The following is a 19,062-nucleotide window of genomic DNA, read 5'->3' on the forward strand; positions in this document are numbered from 1 at the left end:
CTTTCTCCATTCTCTCTTCTATCCGTCTTCCCTCCTGTACCTCGTCTGTCAGTCATCTTGTTTTGGCGCTAATATTCTGACTCCATCCTTCCCTTCTCTCCTTCCAGTTCAGGCTCCAGACTTCAGGCTGAATCCAGTAAGGAAACTGATCCCGGCAGCCAGAGGGGGGCAGGTCATGATCGAGTGTCGCCCTCGAGCTGCCCCAAAGCCAAGCCTGTTCTGGAGCCGTGGGACGGAGCTGCTCACCAACAGCAGCAGGTAGACTGACTGGTTTTCACACTTAATGCATTTTCTTCACGTTTTAAATCCATGGAAAACAAACAGCCACAGGTCATTTATTACCCACATTTCCTCAACGTTGAAGTTTGCCTGAGGAAGCCCTGAAGCTGTCGCTAATAAAGTGAAGGTCACTGTGATACTCCTCACAAAACAAATAACACATAATATAGAATGTACGTGAATTAGACAAATTATAAAGATGTTGTGTAACATACAGTATAAAATGAACAACATACTCATATATTAGATATTCAGACATGAAATTATGGATGATCACTTACCATACGGTAGGATTATGTGCATGTATTACGTGGTTTGACTAGATGTCAGTGATTACTGTATCTGAACAATGTCTATAACGTACTCATATAGCAGCGGTTTACATTGTCTTCATAGTAGAGGTCATTTATTGCTCCATGCAAACAATAAGAACAATAAAAACATCTGCAGCTCATTAAAAAAACATGTCATCTGCTGAAAGATTTAGAAAAACGCAGGACGCTTATTACTTGGAGGTGAGATCAAAAGTGACTTCTCACGGCGTTGTGCGTATGCATCTGAAGATTTATTGCTAATGATTTCATCAGATTCAAGAAACCTGAGTGTTTGTGTACATCATATTGATTCTCCAAGAAAAACATCAAAGTTTAGGCTAAACACACGTTGGAGGGGAGAGAATGAATTAGATACGAGAGTGTCACATTCCAGGTTCAAAGTTTTTCAGTCCTGTGAATTCAGCCCTGTCTGTGTGCTCTTCAAAGCTTCAGCCAATCATCAGTCGTTTGATCCTTGAAGGGTTAAAGCACTCAAAATAAGTCAGCATTACATTTCTTGTACAAAATGTAACATCAAATTGAAGCAACACTGTGTAAGATGCTATTTGTTGCATTGTACATTTCAGTGTATAATCCCGTGTACGTGTGTATTTGTTCTGATTGCATTACTTATGATCAAAAACTAACGAGTCGACAACTTTGGACAACCAAACATCAACAGCAGACCCAGCAGCAGCTAATATTACTGACTAGTCCAGCAGCAGTCAGCCCAGCTCAGTGTCTGTCTTTCAGCCTTTTATTTCACCAAGCTCTCACCAACCACTAAAAGTCTGTCCCAGATTCACTCTTGCCCGGAGGCTTTTGGAACAATTTCTCAACGTTGTTTTTGGTCTCTTCACCTTTGCCATCATGTCAATATAGGCTGCTCATTGCCTGCTCTAGTCTTGGTGTAACCCCCAGGCCTGTGCTCTGAGGACCCACAGGCAGTCCAATCTAAGCCAGTCTAAGCCAAATGGCTAACAGCTGCTACATTTTGTAGCAGATTACCTCTGTACATCACAGATTAGTCAGCCTAGCATCAATATGATAATGAAACTGTTGAAAAGTAACATGATGTTGCTTTACAAGGCAGTTACCCATTTAGTTCAATTCATCAGTCTGTGTGAGTGACAGCGTCTAATGGACTAATGTACAACACCATCCTCCTGATGTCCAAACACAGCAGTCACAGTGTTTCAGTGCTAAAGCAGCAGAGTGGGTGTCAACCGTCAAACCACTGAGATGAGCTGCGATGAGTGTCTGAGTCATTCACATATAGTAAGTTGATAGCCTGTGTTTCCACAGGTTAAAGTTGAATGTTATCAGGCAGAGCTTCATGACATTCAGGAGTCAGATAGTCTTCATCATCAGCTGTACCCACCAAATACAGAAAACTGTGTTCAGCCAACCTGGGTCTTGTAGTCCAGTGTCATTCCCAGCTCCTCTGATAATTTACTCACCAAAGTCATCGCTGGCATGTGGACACAACGGTTTTAGAACAGAATCCAACAGAGCAGGCAAAACACAAGCAGTCATCACACATCTGAGGCAGTGAAGCTGAAAGTAACACACAAAGCTACACTCTAATTGATCAGTGCACCGTGAAACCACATGTGTGCACAGATGGACCAAAGCCTGCAATCTAGTTCAGGTAGACAACACAGGTTGTACTGCTACAAAAAATAAGCCCAAATAACATAAACCTGTGTGTTTCTACACTCATTTATTCACTCTTTCAGTGTGCATATGTACATTTAACATACTCCATTCGATGTTATGCAACGACCACGCTTCTGCTACTCTTCTCACTGCATGAAGCTTTCCATTATTACACTGCATCTGCTCACATAGCTCTTAATCAGCCCCACCTCCCCTTCAGGCATCAACTGTAGGCTCTGATTCTAGTCTAGTGAATTGCGGGTCGGCTCTGTCATCATTACTCCCCAGTCTCTGTCTGTGCATGCTGCAGGGAGTGATAGGATCAGAGACTTCACACCAAACATCACTTGAATGTAGCATAACATGTGAGTACAGGTCAAGGATTATTGAGTGAGTAGCTGTGAAAAGACAAGAATAAGTTTAGGTTTGTTTGACGTCCTTTATGATTTCCAAAGAATGAGTTAGACTAAGATTAGTCCTTAGATTAGTCCTGATCACTCATGTTTTCTTTGTACAAATGTGTCTATAAGCTTCACCACATCCCCAGATTTACTTTACTTAGAGAGTATAAAGATGGCAATAATGGTGAAAACAGCAAAACTAAGACCTAAGGTGTAAACAAACAGAATTATCCTTCAAACATAATTAAAGCTAAAGCGGTGACCGGAACAGCGTGTTAGAGCAGTGGGCTCGAGGCTGAAAGCAGCAGACCAGCTGAGAATATGTGGGTGGTAAAAGTGAACGAGCAGCATTCACCTTTCAGAGAGCACAATCAAATGAATATGCAGCTGGAAAGGAAGGTTAAAGCATGCAGGGGATGTTTACCTTGAAATTCACAACACTTTATCACCAATACACAGCATAAAGTGAGAGCTGACACACAGGAGGTGCACAAAATAACAGGACTGTCTGTACAATACAACAAATCCAATACAGTACAGTAGCACTGTAGTAGCACGACAATGTGTTTGAAGCCATGGGTTCTGATGTCGTGTTGGACCACCTGCGACTTCCTCTGAGTGTATAGCAGCACTGTAGTCATCGCTCGGTACCCTCTGTGTGCTCTCTCAGAGTCACGGTAACTCCGGACGGAATCTTGTGGATCCACAACATCAGCCGGGCAGACGAGGGGAAATACACCTGCTTCGCTGAAAACTACCTAGGCAAAGCCAACAGCACCGGACACCTGTCTGTCAGAGGTACACACACACACACACACACACACACACACACACACACACACACACACACACACATACACACACATACACACACACACACCGAAGCAAAACAAACAAGGGCAGCAGCCTTGTGATCTGAAAAGTACAACAAAGCAACAAACTAAAGCATGAAAATCAGTCAGCTGTGGCTGATGCGCTTGGGTTTGCTCTGTAAGCTCAACAATGAAGACGAGTTTAAAATCTGAATCAGGGGGCGGTTGGTAGCGTACTGGGTTAAGTGGTTGATGCTAAAATCAATCATTTTAAAATGCCAAACCGTGTGTATCACAAACCTGAGTCAGACCAATAAAGCAGCTGGGCTGATATATAGTGTTGGCTTTTTAGCTTAGAGCTGACATATTGGTGTATATGCAGGTTAAATAAAAAGAGACTGCAGTGCAGAAATGTCAAAGATGTGTTTACAGTTTTTTCTGATAGCTAAGACGCAATTTTTGAAACTTTTGGCTTTTTTTGCAAAACTCTACACACAAATCGCAAAACCTTTCACCCAAATAGCAAAACACAGTAGATCACTTGCAAAAGCATGTTTTTGTACTGTTGCATAAGCACTTTTTGCTAAACTGTTCACTCTTTTAAAAATAGTTATTTTTGTATCCGACGGTGCACACAACTCATAATATCAGTAAGCACACAAAGCAGCCACTGCACACTGACAGTAACAATGAAAAACTCATTTGGCTTTTGCTTATCCTGTGTGCAGGGCATATCGGTTTTCAGTACCTTTTACAGTAACACACAGGGGTCAAAGTGAATGGATATTTATTTACACACATCCAAATACGTAAACATAAAGTGTGTTTTTCAGGTCAAGGCACAAAAAAAAAAAAACATAAAATGACAAAAATCAGTCTTGTCTTCTTACTGGGTCTGGCCACAAAATCTCGTCCACATCACATGCAATGTCTTCCATTGCTAGGCACCGGGGAAAATATCTCCTGGAGTGTCGTATCCAGGCCTGACATGACACCTGGTCAATGTCTCCGCATGCCTCCTCCATTGCCTGTAGAAGGGCTATGCGCTGATGGGGGTGACGGTCATAAACCTTCCAGCGCCAAGCAGAGAAAAACTCTTCAATGGGATTTAGGAATGGAGAGTAAGGGGGGAGGTAGACCACAATGAATTCCGGGTGATCGGTAAACCAGTTGCGGACCAGAACAGCGCGGTGGAAACTAACATTGTCCCATATGATGACATATCTGGTCGGCTCTGGTCTCTGAACGAGAGTGAATATGTCATGCAGGGTGTCCAGGAATGTAAGAATGTGTGCAGTGTTGTATGGGCCCAGAGTTGCATGATGGTGAACAACACCGTTTTGACTGATGGCTGCACACATGGTAATGTTTCCACCGCGCTGTCCTGGGACATTGATTATGGCACGGTGTCCAATAATGTTCCTTCCCCGTCTTCTGGTTTTGCTGAGGTTAAAGCCTGCCTCATCCACAAAGACCAGCTCATGACCCATGGCATCTGCCTCTAGGGCCATCACTCTCTGGAAAAGACAAAACAAATGCAGCACAGCAGGCCCATGCACAGCACACAGTATGCACTTCCAGATTGAGTACCAATGATACAGTAAGCTTACCTGCACAAATTCATATCGCAGTTGTTTCACACGTTCACTGTTTCTTTGAAATGGGACCCTATAGACCTGCTTCATCCTTATTCGGTTTCGTGCCAGTATGCGAGATAATGCAGAGATGCTCACATTATTTATGTGTTCGAATGTTGTGTCATCCTCTATTATGTGCTGCTGTATTTCTCGTAGCCTTATGGAGTTGTTTGCCAGCACCATATTCACTATGTGGGTCTCTTGTTCAGCCGTGAATAGTCTTCTTCTGCCCCCAGCAACAGGTTGTCTAACAATTCTGTAAAGTAGCAATTTCAGTATTTTTACAGTAAATGTATAGTATTGTTTCTCAAAAGAATATGACACTATTACAGTATAATGTAAAACTTAGTGTGAAGAAGATACTGTACTAACCGATTCTCATTTCGAAATGTTCTTATGATGCCTGCTACAGTGTAGCGGCTCAGGTTGGGTTGAACCCGTTGGCCAGCTTCCCTTAGGCTCATGCCATGGTTGATTACATGGTCCACTATTGTAGCTCTGATGACATCAGTGATTCTATTTCTTACTCGTACTCCTTCCCGTTCCTCTTCCCTTCCTCGTTCTCCTTGTGCTTCTGCACCTCCTCGTCCTCTTCCTCTAAGTGCACCTCGTTGTCCTCTTCCTCTAAGTGCTCCTCCTTGTCTTCGCTGTCCTCCTCTCCCTCTTGCTTCTGCACCTCCTCCTCCTCTTCCTCCGAATTCATTTCCTTGTCCACGTCCTCGTCCTCCTGCTTCTTCACCTCCAAGTCCTCTTCCTCGCCCTCCTCTTACTCTCACTCCTCTTACTCTTCTGTCTCCTTCCATTGTTCTCCACACAAAAAGCTTACCTGTGGCTTATTTATAGTGCTCAGGCTGATTGCAAAGTGAAGTAATTATAAATAATAGTTTTCACATGTGAAAGTGTGGCCTGACAGTTGGCAGAATTGTGTAAAAAATAGCCATAAATATGTATAGTTTTGATAGGAGTGTGTAGATCATCTGGAAATTGAGTGTAAAGCAGTGGAGCTGTGTTTACAGTTTTGCAAAAGGAGTCCTGTGCAGTGAATTGTATTTACACATATACAAAGTGTGTGTTACGAAATTGCAAACTAAGTGCAAAGCAATGTTTGTGCTTTCAGTTTTGCAAACTCGGTGAAGGGTTTTGTGATAAATATTAATAGTTTTAGAAATTGTGCTATAAGAATCCATGTAAGTGTTTAAGCCATCAGAAAAAACTGTAATATAATTTAGAATAGAAATGCTATTAATTGTTGAAGAGGAAGGAGGTATAACACGTTAACGTGTTCCATCATCTGTCAGAAGTTTTAATCTGCAGATTGACTAAAAAGAACAACCATGTCCCATGAAATGTACTTACTAATTACAAGAATGAGTAATCCACTGGATTACAAACATACATTTTAATCAGAATATTTTGTATTACTTCAAATCAAACAGTGAAAATATTTCACATTATAACTAAAAAATAAACATAGTCAAAAATTTCAGTTTCATGTTGTATGTTTTTTTCCCCTGCTAGGACCAGACACACTCATCATGAGTCAATAGAGCACTGTGTATCATAAAAGTGTGTTTCATAACTTAAACATATTCATATTTTAAAGTCATAATCAGTCGTAATCTGATTATGTAATCCCAATTACATGTAATTCTCTAACAGACACTTACAGCAGGAAAGCACAGCTGAAGCAAATTTCACAATGACACCATGAGTCATGGCAGCATGTAGCTGACATGTTGACTAGCTGTGCTGCTCCTGACAGGACAAAATGTGTCTGATGGACTGAAGGAAAACGGCTGACCTGTCAGGACCATCTACTTTTCTCATTTTGTCTTTGGTTTTCTGAGACGTTTGGTCCATTTTGTGCCTGATCCATGCAGATGCCACGAAGATCACGCTGGCTCCTTCCAACGCTGACATCAACCAGGGGGAGAACGTGACACTGCAGTGTCATGCCTCTCATGACCCCACCATGGATCTCACCTTCACCTGGGCCCTCAACGGGGTGCTGCTGGACCTGGAGGACCCTGCCGGGCCGTACCACCGGGTGGAGGGGGTGAGTCCTGCGATGCATGCTGTAGACACGATGGATAGGTTGATGCTTTGTGTGTTTGTTAAAATAATGGGCAGGTGTATTAGTGTCCTAGCGAGGTAGTGTAGCAGCTGATGCACTCTCATTAGTTCAAAACTTCAAACACTGACCATTAGCAGCTCTGAGGTGTTGTTAGTGTTAGTCATTCTCAGGAAAAGACTGAACACATTGCTCTGGCTTTGATCAGAGCTTTTCTGAAGGGATAAACACAGTGTGTATTTCTTTTTGTTCCCACCCATCTTCCACTCTAAAGACAAAGCTGAAAATACTTTTTTCTTTTGTCTCATTGAGGACAATACACACACAGGTCTTGGTAGTTTGGGTTAAGTTACATTAGTTTGTATATAGAAAATTATAGAACACCAGAATTTAGTGTTCTATAATTAAGATTAGTCTTCAACCGTTTGATTCACTTTAGTGCAAATCCTGGCTTGTGTAAGTACTGTTTCTAAAGTTTATAGCTCAGTAACCACAATAATCTACAACCTGAGTTAATGATAGTTTGTGCCTGAGCACAAACTGCTGATTTGGTCTGTGACACCGATGTCTGAGTTCAGCTGGAGCATCTGCTGTTAACTGAAATGAGGCGTGCGCCTCGGTCGTGCCTCTTCCAGCACTCCTGTATATACCAAGATAACCCTCTCGCTCTTGCTCTTCAGGGAGTTGTTTCTACGTGTGCTGAACAGCTCAACGTCTGAAATAAAATGCAGCACAGTGCAGAGTCTGGTAGAGGCTGACCTTATCACCACTGGTCTCACTAGTTCATTAATATGCTAATATGGTTTCACCTGTATTTATCTGGAGGGGTGGTGCCAGAAGTAAATGCTGTTACACTGATACCACAGTTTGGAGGGACAGGGACTCTCCAACTATAATTAGTTCATTTCAGATTCAGTTGAACATTTCATGCTCCCTGAGCATGAGGCCAGAGAGATGAGCTGCTAAATGAGATGAACTATCCATTCCTGCTCCTTTATGTCTCAATATTTAATGAATGCTGCTACTAGCTGGCTGTGAGTCAAGTTGAAAAGTAGCTCCTATAATCTTCACCTCAGCTCCTGTAGTTATGGTCAGCAACACTGGCACCATCTATGGGGGGCTTTGGGTTGTGAATTCAGATACAAAGCTGGTAAAACTGTCTGGTAACAGTTACAGCCTAATAAACTCCTCTGGCATCTGGGAAATCTGAGGTGACCTGAACTTTTTAATCAATCTATTTTCCTAAAACAGCTTCATTAAAAACATGAACTCTGCCTCTCTTTCTTTCTTTTACACACACACACACACACACACACACACACACACACACACCTTCACATATGATTTGAACAGAACAGTAGCCTTCATCTGTATCTTCATCTGTCTTTTTCAGCCTTGCGTTTGGTCCACGGTTTGAGGATTGACTTGAGCACAGTAGCACAGCAGTCTGTGTTCTGACTTGTTCCTGCACAGCACCGCACTAATTCAACTCAGTTCAATCTTTAAAGGTTGTCTCATGACACTTTCCATACAGAGCAGGTCTTTATGATATTATCTACAGAGACCCAACAGTTCCACCATAAGCAAGCACTTGGCGACGGTAACAATAATGACAGTAATAATATATGTAGTGGACGTCATGCAGGACCACAGCAGCATATAAGCTCTATCAAAAAGGAAAGTCTTAGACTATAGGAACATAAGCAGCATGTTTGTGTGTTTGAGAGAGAGTGACAGAGAGAGGGGAGGAAAGGTGGAAGGTGGATTATTCCACACAGTGTTTCTGTAAGTTATTCATAACTTACTTGGAACGCCCTAACCTATATTTTCTAGAAATTCGATCTGGACAGACAGACCCGACCAGGTCAGATCTTTTTCTGGCCGAGTGAAATAATCTCCTCACGATATGAGGTCATCAGACTACCTTTATTTATTGTCCCCCAACTTTTAACACAAGTCAGCAGTACCAGTAGTCAGCACTAATATTCTGCTGTAACATCAGTGTATTTTCTGCAGCCTGCCCTGTTCTTGACTAACAGAACGTTTTGTCTTTGTCCTTTCAGAAGGAAAGCATCGGTGACCTGTTCATCGTGAACGCTCAGCTGAGCCAAGCGGGGATGTACACGTGCACGGCTCAGACTGTGGTGGACAGCGCCTCAGCTTCAGCTAAACTAGTGGTCCGAGGTAAGATGCATCCGAGCTCTGTTCTCAGGTCATCAGCTGTTCCAGAAAATACAGGGAGAACGATTTGGAACAGAAGAGTGAAAACATGTGGTTGATTCCAGATTTGTCTGATGTGTGTCCCATTTTATCATTGTTTTCCATCACATCAGTACACAGTACAGCATTTTGGGGGGCGGGCACCAAAAGTGATGCATCGGTCAGTGTGTGTGATTGGTTCACAGTAGCTGTACTTCTTCAGGACCAGCAGTTTGTTCAGTGATAACTAGCAAGGTTGATGACTGAGCTAGATTCAGATAGCATACTATACTGTACTGGTAAGTACTAGTACTAGTAGGCTGGGTCAGAAAAGAGAAAGACGTGTTTAACTTTGCCGCACAGTGTGGGACGCTTTGTCTGAGAAGTCACAGAATTTGAAGAATTCATGTCATGCAGCAGAATTTTGAATTAGGTGTAGCTGATTTATTGTATCCTAAGGTAGACCACACAAAGAGTGTTGTAAAAGCATTCTGGCTTCTGTCTCTTACTTCTCTTATGTTCTTTAATGAATAATGTTTTTGTGACCCGTCACACATGAGCCTCAACATTAAAGTCAGAGTCAAACATCAGTCGATGAGATTAGTCACTAGATTTCTGGCCTCTTGACTTGGGTAAACTGCTTATTGTGTTCAGTGCTGAGGCCAGTTTCTCTCTCTGAACCTTTCAACCAATGATCAGTACTTCAGTACAAAGATACCTCCTGTAAAGAAATCTGTGACATTCATGTCTTTATATCTATAAATACAGTTAATGAGTGAGTTAGATCAAACTCTAGGGACTTTAGTGACGTTAATATGTTGTGTCCAGGCCCCCCGGGACCTCCTGGAGGTTTACTAGTGAAGAACGTCGCCGAGACATCGGTGGAGCTCAGATGGAGCCGTGGCTACGATAACCATAGTCCCATCGGCAAATATGTCATCATGGGTCGATCAACGCTGTCATTGGAGTGGAAGAAGATGAGGACAGGTGTGTGCGTTTTTCTGGTTTCAACTTGTCAGATGTGAGGAGAGTCTGACTACATGCAGGTGCATCAGAACAGTTGTTCCTGGCTGTGGCAGTTTGACATTTTGTCCTAAGTTTTATTCTTTCCATTATTTTTCATATGAAACATCCTGTCACCGTACACCAGACCCGGTTAACATTGAGGGGAACGCAGAGTCAGCCCGCGTGATGGGTCTGATGCCGTGGATGGATTATGAATTCCAGGTCATCGCTAGCAACATCCTGGGCAGCGGAGAGCCCAGTATGCCCTCACACACCATCCGTACACAGCAAGCAGGTGAGGGGCCACAGCCCACTTACAGGAGGCTGCACACACTCCTTGAAAACCAAGCAGTGGCAGTCATTTTACATTTTAGTTTGCTTTTGACTTCATGGCTGTATCTGGATCCATGAACACGATGTTTAAAACGATCTGAATCAGCCTGCAGCTGCACAGCAGCTTCCTTTAGTGATCACAAGCGTTTATTTTGAAGTTCATCAAAGTAGAAACATCACCATCATAAAAACTCTAAAATATTGACTTTGCTCTTTTGTTTGTTATGATATAAAATGGGCACTCCACTTACAAGGATATTATTCCATTCATTCTCAACAACACCTGATTCAGGTTTGTTATGTTAGAGGTGTCTAATGTAGCCTTGAGCAGCATAGATGAGGAGTGGGCTGCAGAGGTCTGCTCCAGAGTAGTCTACAGACCCTACTGATGCTGACTCAAGTGACATGTGTGAGGATGTGTATTAGACTTCTCACAGCTCACTCTGGAGACACAAATATTTAAAAATACACAGGGGGTAGAAAGGGGCTAAAATCTGGTGTAACCATATGGACCATGGTGGAGGGAGAATGTGATTATTTGTTTGCTTTTATCTGAAATTCAGTACTAGTATTGGGTGTTTACATTATTGATCAGACAAATCATTTATCACAATAAAAAAAAGCTTTTCCTTTGCACTCTGATCAGATGGTAAAAAAGCTTTTAATTTCTTTGCTCTTACCACCAACCAGTTGATCAAACAAATTAAAATAAAATGAAATGAAGTCTCAGTTTGAACTCCTTTACTCCTGTTTATTTGGTCGTGTGTATTCCCCACTAAAACATCTCATTTTCGTCATTTGAACTCCTGTTTGTCACATCTGCACTCATACCACCAAACAGCTGGAGACAAACTTTAATGTGTAAGATCAGATCATCATTTTGTGTTTGTATGTTTGGCCTGCAGCTCCCACAGTGGCCCCCAGTGGACTTGGAGGAGGAGGAGGAGACCACAATGAACTCATTGTTACCTGGACGGTGAGTGGATAACTGTGAACACCTTGTATGTGTATTATAATGTACATGCACATGTATTGCATACAGTGCTGCAGCATAACACTGCCTGATCTGATTTATTTCATCTGATCTTTAATTCACTGTAGTTTTAGTTCCAACTTCACATTTCGGTGGATTTTGTGGTCAATCCAGGCTTTGTGTGTTATGTACTTCCACTAGAGGTCCCTAGGGTCACATTTGTTCCAAAACACAGCACTCTCATGTTCACATGAACCGTACATATATTTTCCCTGTTGTAATCATTCATGCTGTGAAGCGATCCCCTCCTGATGCACTGCCAGTGAAGGAGGACACAATCCACAGAGTCTAAATGAGTCTCATCATGTGTTTTCTTACTATAACTCAAAGGACAAACCTTGAAAGATATCTTCTTGATTCTTCTGTCACACTGCTCCAATGCATTTTTGCAGTCACTTTATAGTAGGGTTCTCTGCATGTACAGGAATGTTTACAGCCCTGAACGCTGACACACACACACCGACACACACTGTGGTGTTCTGTCTGTTAGAGTCTTTGTAGTGGCTCACATCTTCATTTTCTGCTGAACCCTGCAGCCCATGGCCAGAGAATACCAGAATGGTGACGGCTTTGGCTACATTCTAGCATTTAGGAGGAAAGACACGACATCTTGGGCAGTGGTGCGTATTCCTCACGTGGAGTCGTCCCGATATGTTTACTACAACGACAGCCTGATGCCGTACAGCCCCTTCGAGGTGAAAATCAAAGCCTACAACCGCAGAGGAGAAGGTCCTTTCAGCCAGATCGCTGTGGTCCACTCTGCAGAGGAAGGTGAGTCAAAGTCAATCTCTGACGGTGAGCTGACCAAATGATTTGTAGTTACTCATAAATGTCCTGCACTTAACTCTTTTGTGATCAGAAGTATTTTATTTAACAGAAATATACTGTGAATGAAGTGATGCATAAAGGTCCATAAGTCCCTGACAGCAGTTTTAGTATATATACAGTATTTTCAGCAGATTATTTCCTCAGAGTTGAGATATCAATCCAGGATTTAAGACAAACTATAACATCATGTTGTTTTAACTTCAGACGAGAGAATCATCATTAAGAATACAGAGTCTAGGAGTGAGTTTTAGTCTTCAGCTGCAGTATTTGCTGTCACCACTAGAGGGCAACCGCAACTCTGTGTAGACTGACCACAGTCAGCTCACTGATGAATTCACCGATAGTGAAATGAACTTCTAGTTTTTCACCCCTGTGTGTGAAATCTCAAGACACTTCATGCATCTTCACATATGTTCTGACTTCCTGGCGGCTCATCTACTCCTCACAGAGCCTACAGTGGGACCATCGAGCCTCAACGCCACGGCACTGACCGCCTTTGAGATCCAGGTCTCATGGGAACCTGTCCAGCAGCTCAGTGCCAATGGCATCCTCAGAGGATACGAGGTGGGGGGATGCATGGATACGCATCTGGCCGTTTGTCTAACACACACAGCTGACTGGAACTGACTGTCACACAGCAGGACAGAAAAAAAGTGATTGTAAAATTCAAATGTGAACATAGTGTGTTACAAATGTCCTTCAGCTGCTTCTGTCTTTGATTTTATTTGAGCTGCCAAATAAACTGTCAAGTTCATTTGTTCACGGTCCTCTGACCTCCCCTAAAGGTTCTAATCAGTTTATTGTTGTTATTAATCCCACAAGCTGACGTAGTTTAAGCTCTCTTTATCAACTCTGATTGATCCCCAAGATCACAAGAAATGTATTGTTTTATTAGTTATGGCTGATATCAGCATGCTCAGCACATTTACTGCCTTTTGTTAAGGCAGAGATAATCAATTTGAGACAGACAAAACAGACAGAGTAAGAGGTTAGTGCTGCATGGATCTGACAGGCACGTCTTCACATAAATGCAGGAACTCCTGCTCGTTCAGGTTTTGAGTAAAGCTGTATGAGGTACTCATGAAGAGTCAGTGTTACAGTAGACAACAGTCAGTGCACACCCAGAAGCAGACAGAAGTCCAGCAAAGCACAAAAAAACAACTTCATATTATTCTGTCAATATCTGTTTATGTTGTACACTATAGTGAGCATGTTCTGACCACTGTACTCACATAGGTTCTAGGGCTGAGACACTGTAGCACCACTTGATATGTTCACTATAGTGTACACTTTGTATTTACACACATTTTACTGCAGACCCTGTCCACAGCAGGCAGGGAATGTGCTGAGCATGCTGATATCAGTCATAACAGCACTGATAAAGCGATACATGTCTTGTGATCTTGTGGATCGAAACAATCAAAGTTGATAAAGAGAGCTGAAACTACGTCAGCTTGTGAAATTAATAACATCTAATAAAATGATTACAACTTCTAGAGGAGGTCAGAGGACTGTGAACAAATGAACTTATGAACCTGTTTACCAGTTGAAGCTCGTCTGTGAGACCAAAGTTTGAGGTTTTTTTGGCAGCTCAGATCAAACAAAGACAGGAGCAGCTGGAGGACATCTGCACACACGTTATGTAAATTCTTACTTTCTCTGTACTTTGTAAGGTATATTCATTTCTAGTCATTTTAGCACCTTTGATTTGACCCAATCATTCTTCATCCTGTCAACAGCTGATCAGTCCAGATAATATACCATGATAATATACATAACATATCCCATAGAGGGCGCAGAATGATTGCTTGTCTACAAACAGACATAATGACAATGATTATCATGAGAAAACTCAACCCAAGTCCTATTAAATAAAATCAGAATATATGTCCATGTCCTGTCTCACAGAGTCCCCTATGTTAAACCGCCATCTTCCTACAGCGGTGTGGGCGAGGGGGTACAATCTGTAACTTCACTGCTAGATAGCGCAAAATTCTACACACCGCTGCTCAGATAAAGTGCATGTGCGCAGAGTTCCAGGCTAGCTTTGTAAATGTCTCTTCAACATGATGTGTGTCCTCAGATCCGGTACTGGCGGCAGCATGAACGAGAAGCAGCAGCAGACCGAGTGCGGACAGCTGGACTGGAAACGACAGCCAGGGTCTCTGGACTTAGACCCAGCACTCGATACCACGTCGCTGTTTTGGCATACAACAGTGCAGGCACTGGGCCTCCTTCACCACGCACCACCGTCACCACCAGGAAACCACGTATGGCACACACACACACACACACACACACACACACACACACTAAATACTTGGTGAGCAGATGCACAAACACACACAGACATACACAGGACTCATCTCCTCAGGCATGTCCTGTCTCTATGAGTAATACTACTATAGGTGAAATGATACATGCAGTCACCTTCTCCACCCCTCCTCCTGACAGAAATGGATTATCCCTCTCAGCTGTAGCAGCCAGGAGAGCAGGTACTTAACACTTCCTGGGCCTGCAGCTGTAAACATATTCAACTGGAGGATTAGACACGATCTCTGTTTCAGAGGATTCACTCCACTGCCTGGAGTCAGCATGAACACACAGACCTGTCAAAATATTGTTCGTCTCTATGTGTCAGCTCTGTGATGAACTGGTAACTTGCCCAGGGTGTACCCCGCCTCTCCTCCAATGCCTGGGATCAGCTCCAGCTCCCTATTACACTTTTGTCCAGTTGCTAACACACTGAAATGACATGGATAGCACAAACATTTAAACTGACAAACCTCATCTCAAATCTCCAAAACTTTAAACACATTTTCTGCTTTACACACATTTTGCAATTGGAAATGTCTTTTTAAGTGTACTGAACGTGGCTCTCTGCATAAGACACAACAATCTGACATAAAGTCACATGTTTGCAATTTCAAAACACGCCATTTAAAATGACACTACATGAGCTTATTGGCCACTATATGTGCCACCTGGCCAAACAGGTGTTATGTACAGTAACTGTTAACACGTCAATCAGGAAATATTTCAATAACACGTGTGTGTATCTGCAAATATTTCTGTGCATGTGAACAATCTGAAGAATTCTCTACAGTTTGAACTATGTTAGTATGTTATGTATGCTATGTTAGATGGCAAAGCATACTAAAGATGAGAGTGCTTTTCATTATGCCCAACAGTGTGTAGCTGGTTAGACAGAAATCTACGAATACGAATGAAGTGTGTGCCATCTGGTGCAAACATTTGATTTTGGTTGCAGTGCTTCATTTTGCGGGATATATGAGGTGTTTTACAGTTTGGGTGTGTGGTTTGGTGAATTGTGCTAGTGTTTTCATAAAACCAGCCTAGTTTGCAAAATTGTGTTTAAGCAAATGGAAAAAACTGTAAAGTGAGGAACACACCCCGTGGTCTGCTTTGATAAAACAAATTCTACATGTACCTTTGCTAACACAGAATGTCATTTATTACTTTATAACTCATGCAAACCTTGTACACATTCCCAAGACCAAGCTGAGATAACCTTGATGGGAAAAATGTGTCAAATCCATGCTTTAACTCAGCAGCCTTTTTTCACACCAACACTCTGATTTATTTTTCATTTCCTCACTCTTTTCCTTTTTAATTCGTGTCTTTCTATTACAGCTCCTAATCGCCGTCCAGGAAATGTGTCATGGAAGACTGATGGCTCATGGGTAACAGTGAGGTGGGATCATGTGAAGTCCATGCACAATGAGTCGGCTGTACTGGGCTACAAAGTGAGTGTCTAAATGTGTGTACGCATATGTGTTCAGGCATGTGTGTGTCTTATGTGTTGTCTTAAGAAAATGACTCTGGGTTTAGTCTGCATTCATGTTTGAAATTGAATACTTAAGTGACAGCTGTGAGACTGACTGAGACGTGGTACAAATATTCAGGTCTTACAGATTTCAGCTGGTCAAATAAGTCAGGACCAGACCCGCTGCATGGTTGGTCTGGTAGTTAAGTATGGACATATAAACATGATGATGTGACTATTATTAAGAATGAACGCGGAATTTTATCATGACCAAAGAGTGACATTGCAGTAACGATGCCTTTTATGTTGTAATGTAGGGTTAATACCAAACTAAACTGTAGACCTGCTTGTTCTGTATGTCAGGTTCTGTACAAACACGAGGGCCAGACAGCACTGAAGGTTCTGGACAAGACAAAGTCATCAGTGAGCCTGCCACTGCCAAAAGACAACGGTTATGTTGTGTTGGAGATCCGGTCCTGGGGAGAGGGTGGAGACGGGCCAGCACATGAGATCATTGTGTCCCGGGACTCAGGTGAGATCCACACACCAAAGTTTTCTCCAATGTTTTTGAGTAATAAACAATAAGATTGAATCAGTCACTGATGATAGGGAAAGCTGTTTCCAGCAGCAGGTCGAGTTTAGGTGAAATGAGGCATTACAGAGACACTGACAGGTTCGCACCCAGAACCCTCTGACCCAACACACCAACAGCACTCCATTCCTCTGAAATAGTCAGTGCAGTAACAGAATCTAGATTCAGATCTGATCAGCAGTGCCTTGTTTGACAGTTTACTCTGCTTTAAGGTCTTTTACTGTACTAAATGAACATCATGCTGTGTGGAAGAAGACTTAAAATGACAATGACCTCTTGAGGAAACTGTTTACTGAGGCCGTAAATGAGAAGTTGGATCGTTTCTCCTGAAGACTCGGTGCAATGGAGCCAATGGAGCTGCCCCCTGCTGGTCATTACAAAAAAAACTGTTTTAACTTCCACACCGGCTTCACTTCACAGACCTGGAAGCTCTGCACTCATTCTCAGAGTTCATTTTCACTGTCAGCGGTTCTGGTTCTGGTTCATACAGGCCATAAACTAAAAACCTGTTCCTGTGATGACTGAGCCATCCAGTCATGTGACCCTGTGCACGTTCCCCATCACTCTTTACCTTTATTTTCCTGCCATTGATTGATTGATTGATTTCAAAATAAAAAAAAATAAAAAAAATCTCTGTTCTTGTTTTTTAAAGCAAATTAATTAGTTGTTACTAATGAAGTTACTTTCACATCGATTTACATTCTATACCTTAATTTCAACAAACCATGAACTTGTCATGACTTGTAACAAAGCCGACAATGGTCTAATACATGGATAGGAAATATATAAAAATATTAATTTTAGTGATGAAGCACATCTTCATATTTTTGTTTATTTCATCTGAAGATGTCATAAAAAAGTGATTTTATCTGCATCACTGCAGCGTGGTATTGACTGCTGGTCATAGTGTTAATCAGATTTCATAAATGTTTCCAGTGTCATCATAAATATGTCAGCAGTGCCAAAAACATACATGGACTGAGAGCAATGTATGATTTTATATGATCAGACATTTCAGGTTATTATGATTATTATTATTATTATTATTACATTTTTAATCATAATCATCTTCATTTTTCTAACACCGCTGCTTCCACAGTACTCATTGGGGCCTAATTTTAGTGTCTGTACTTTTCCTCACGCACAGAGCTGAAGAAGTGTAAAGATGTACTGTTTTTTAGACTGTGAGGCCATGAATCATTTCAAACACTGACGACTAAAGCTTCTTGTAAGTCAGGAGACAGAACAGTGTCATCAGAAGAGTTGGGCCTAATACTACAAAATATTGTCATGTCATCTCACGCAAATTATTATTATGATTATTATTATTTTACTACAGAAAAACTTTCCCTGAATCAAAGATAACAAAACTGGAAACATTTGATTTAAATCTGGAGTCAGCCATCTCACTTTTTGTTTTTGACAGATCCATATTGGTGTAACAAACAGGTATTGAGGTTCATGTCCAGCACTGATTTACAGAATCTCTCTCTCTCTTACAGGAACTGGCATGATGGTGCAGAACGGTGCTTCCTCCACACTGTGCAGTCCGCCTTTCCACCTCCTCACTGGTTTGCTTCTGCTCACTCTTCTGTCATTTTCAGGCCTGTGATCTCAGCCAGTCTGTGGACTTACTTTGAGTGGCTTGAAACTAAAGCTCTCTTGTGTCTCAGTCTGTGTTTTGGGTCGGGGTGGGAGGGGGGTACCAGCATTCGGGGAAGGTTGTAGCACTGCAGGGATTGGAGGGTTGGGGGAGGAAGGAGGGGTTTCAGTTATCTTTCGTTTTTTTCTTCTTTGAATAAAGCGAAGAGGCTTTTTTTTTTAGTATGGATTGGTTAAAAGGTGTGGGGGGATCAGGGCGGTCCTGTGTGGTTGTGTATTTGTGTGCCAGTGTCAGTAAATCCATGCCTTATGGGGCCATCACATCTGTGGCTGACGTGCCTCACACTGCGTCCTTCAAACTGTAGCTGGCAGGACACACTTCAGGTGTAAATTATTAAAAGAATCAATGGTGTGTATAACTTGTGTACATACTGTGTGGTGTTATATGTGATGGCTGTCTGTTCACACTGAGAGCACCTGGACTGATAAGTGTCTGCACTCTGACCGTCT

The 19,062-nt window shown here is 42.2% G+C and overlaps 2 protein-coding genes across 2 annotated transcripts in view; one reads left to right on the forward strand and one right to left on the reverse strand.

The window, feature by feature from the left end:
* The window catches only part of cntn2 (contactin 2), a 58,379-nt gene extending 39,521 nt beyond the window's left edge, over nt 1-18,858 (forward strand). The window contains exons 12-24 of the mRNA XM_019263554.2: nt 108-258; nt 3,324-3,451; nt 6,983-7,158; nt 9,237-9,357; nt 10,201-10,359; nt 10,523-10,672; nt 11,616-11,686; nt 12,280-12,514; nt 13,020-13,135; nt 14,655-14,841; nt 16,226-16,338; nt 16,722-16,890; nt 18,453-18,858. Of these exons, the coding sequence (XP_019119099.1) occupies nt 108-258; nt 3,324-3,451; nt 6,983-7,158; nt 9,237-9,357; nt 10,201-10,359; nt 10,523-10,672; nt 11,616-11,686; nt 12,280-12,514; nt 13,020-13,135; nt 14,655-14,841; nt 16,226-16,338; nt 16,722-16,890; nt 18,453-18,562 (1,886 nt within the window). The 3' untranslated portion in view covers nt 18,563-18,858. The remainder of the gene's footprint in view (nt 1-107; nt 259-3,323; nt 3,452-6,982; nt 7,159-9,236; nt 9,358-10,200; nt 10,360-10,522; nt 10,673-11,615; nt 11,687-12,279; nt 12,515-13,019; nt 13,136-14,654; nt 14,842-16,225; nt 16,339-16,721; nt 16,891-18,452) is intronic.
* Nucleotides 3,885-6,211, reverse strand: LOC113744234 (uncharacterized). The gene is made up of 2 exons (XM_027273101.1): nt 5,475-6,211; nt 3,885-5,358 (listed from the first exon to the last, which is right to left on the reverse strand). Exons 1-2 carry the CDS (start codon nt 5,903-5,905, stop codon nt 4,338-4,340), a joined length of 1,452 nt encoding a protein of 483 aa, XP_027128902.1. The 5' UTR covers nt 5,906-6,211; the 3' UTR covers nt 3,885-4,337.
* Nucleotides 18,859-19,062: the final 204 nt, after the last annotated feature.

This window comes from Larimichthys crocea, chromosome XXI (assembly GCF_000972845.2).
Source record: "Larimichthys crocea isolate SSNF chromosome XXI, L_crocea_2.0, whole genome shotgun sequence".
Classification (NCBI taxonomy): Eukaryota; Metazoa; Chordata; class Actinopteri; family Sciaenidae; genus Larimichthys; species Larimichthys crocea.

Bases quoted from the DNA above. Each gene is read 5' to 3' on its own strand.
- LOC113744234 (XM_027273101.1), bottom strand. From the start codon at position 5,905: ATGGAAGGAGACAGAAGAGTAAGAGGAGTGAGAGTAAGAGGAGGGCGA. The intron at 5,359-5,474 runs GTTAGTACAGTA...GCTACTTTACAG, and splicing joins ACATTTCGAAATGAGAATCG to AATTGTTAGACAACCTGTTG.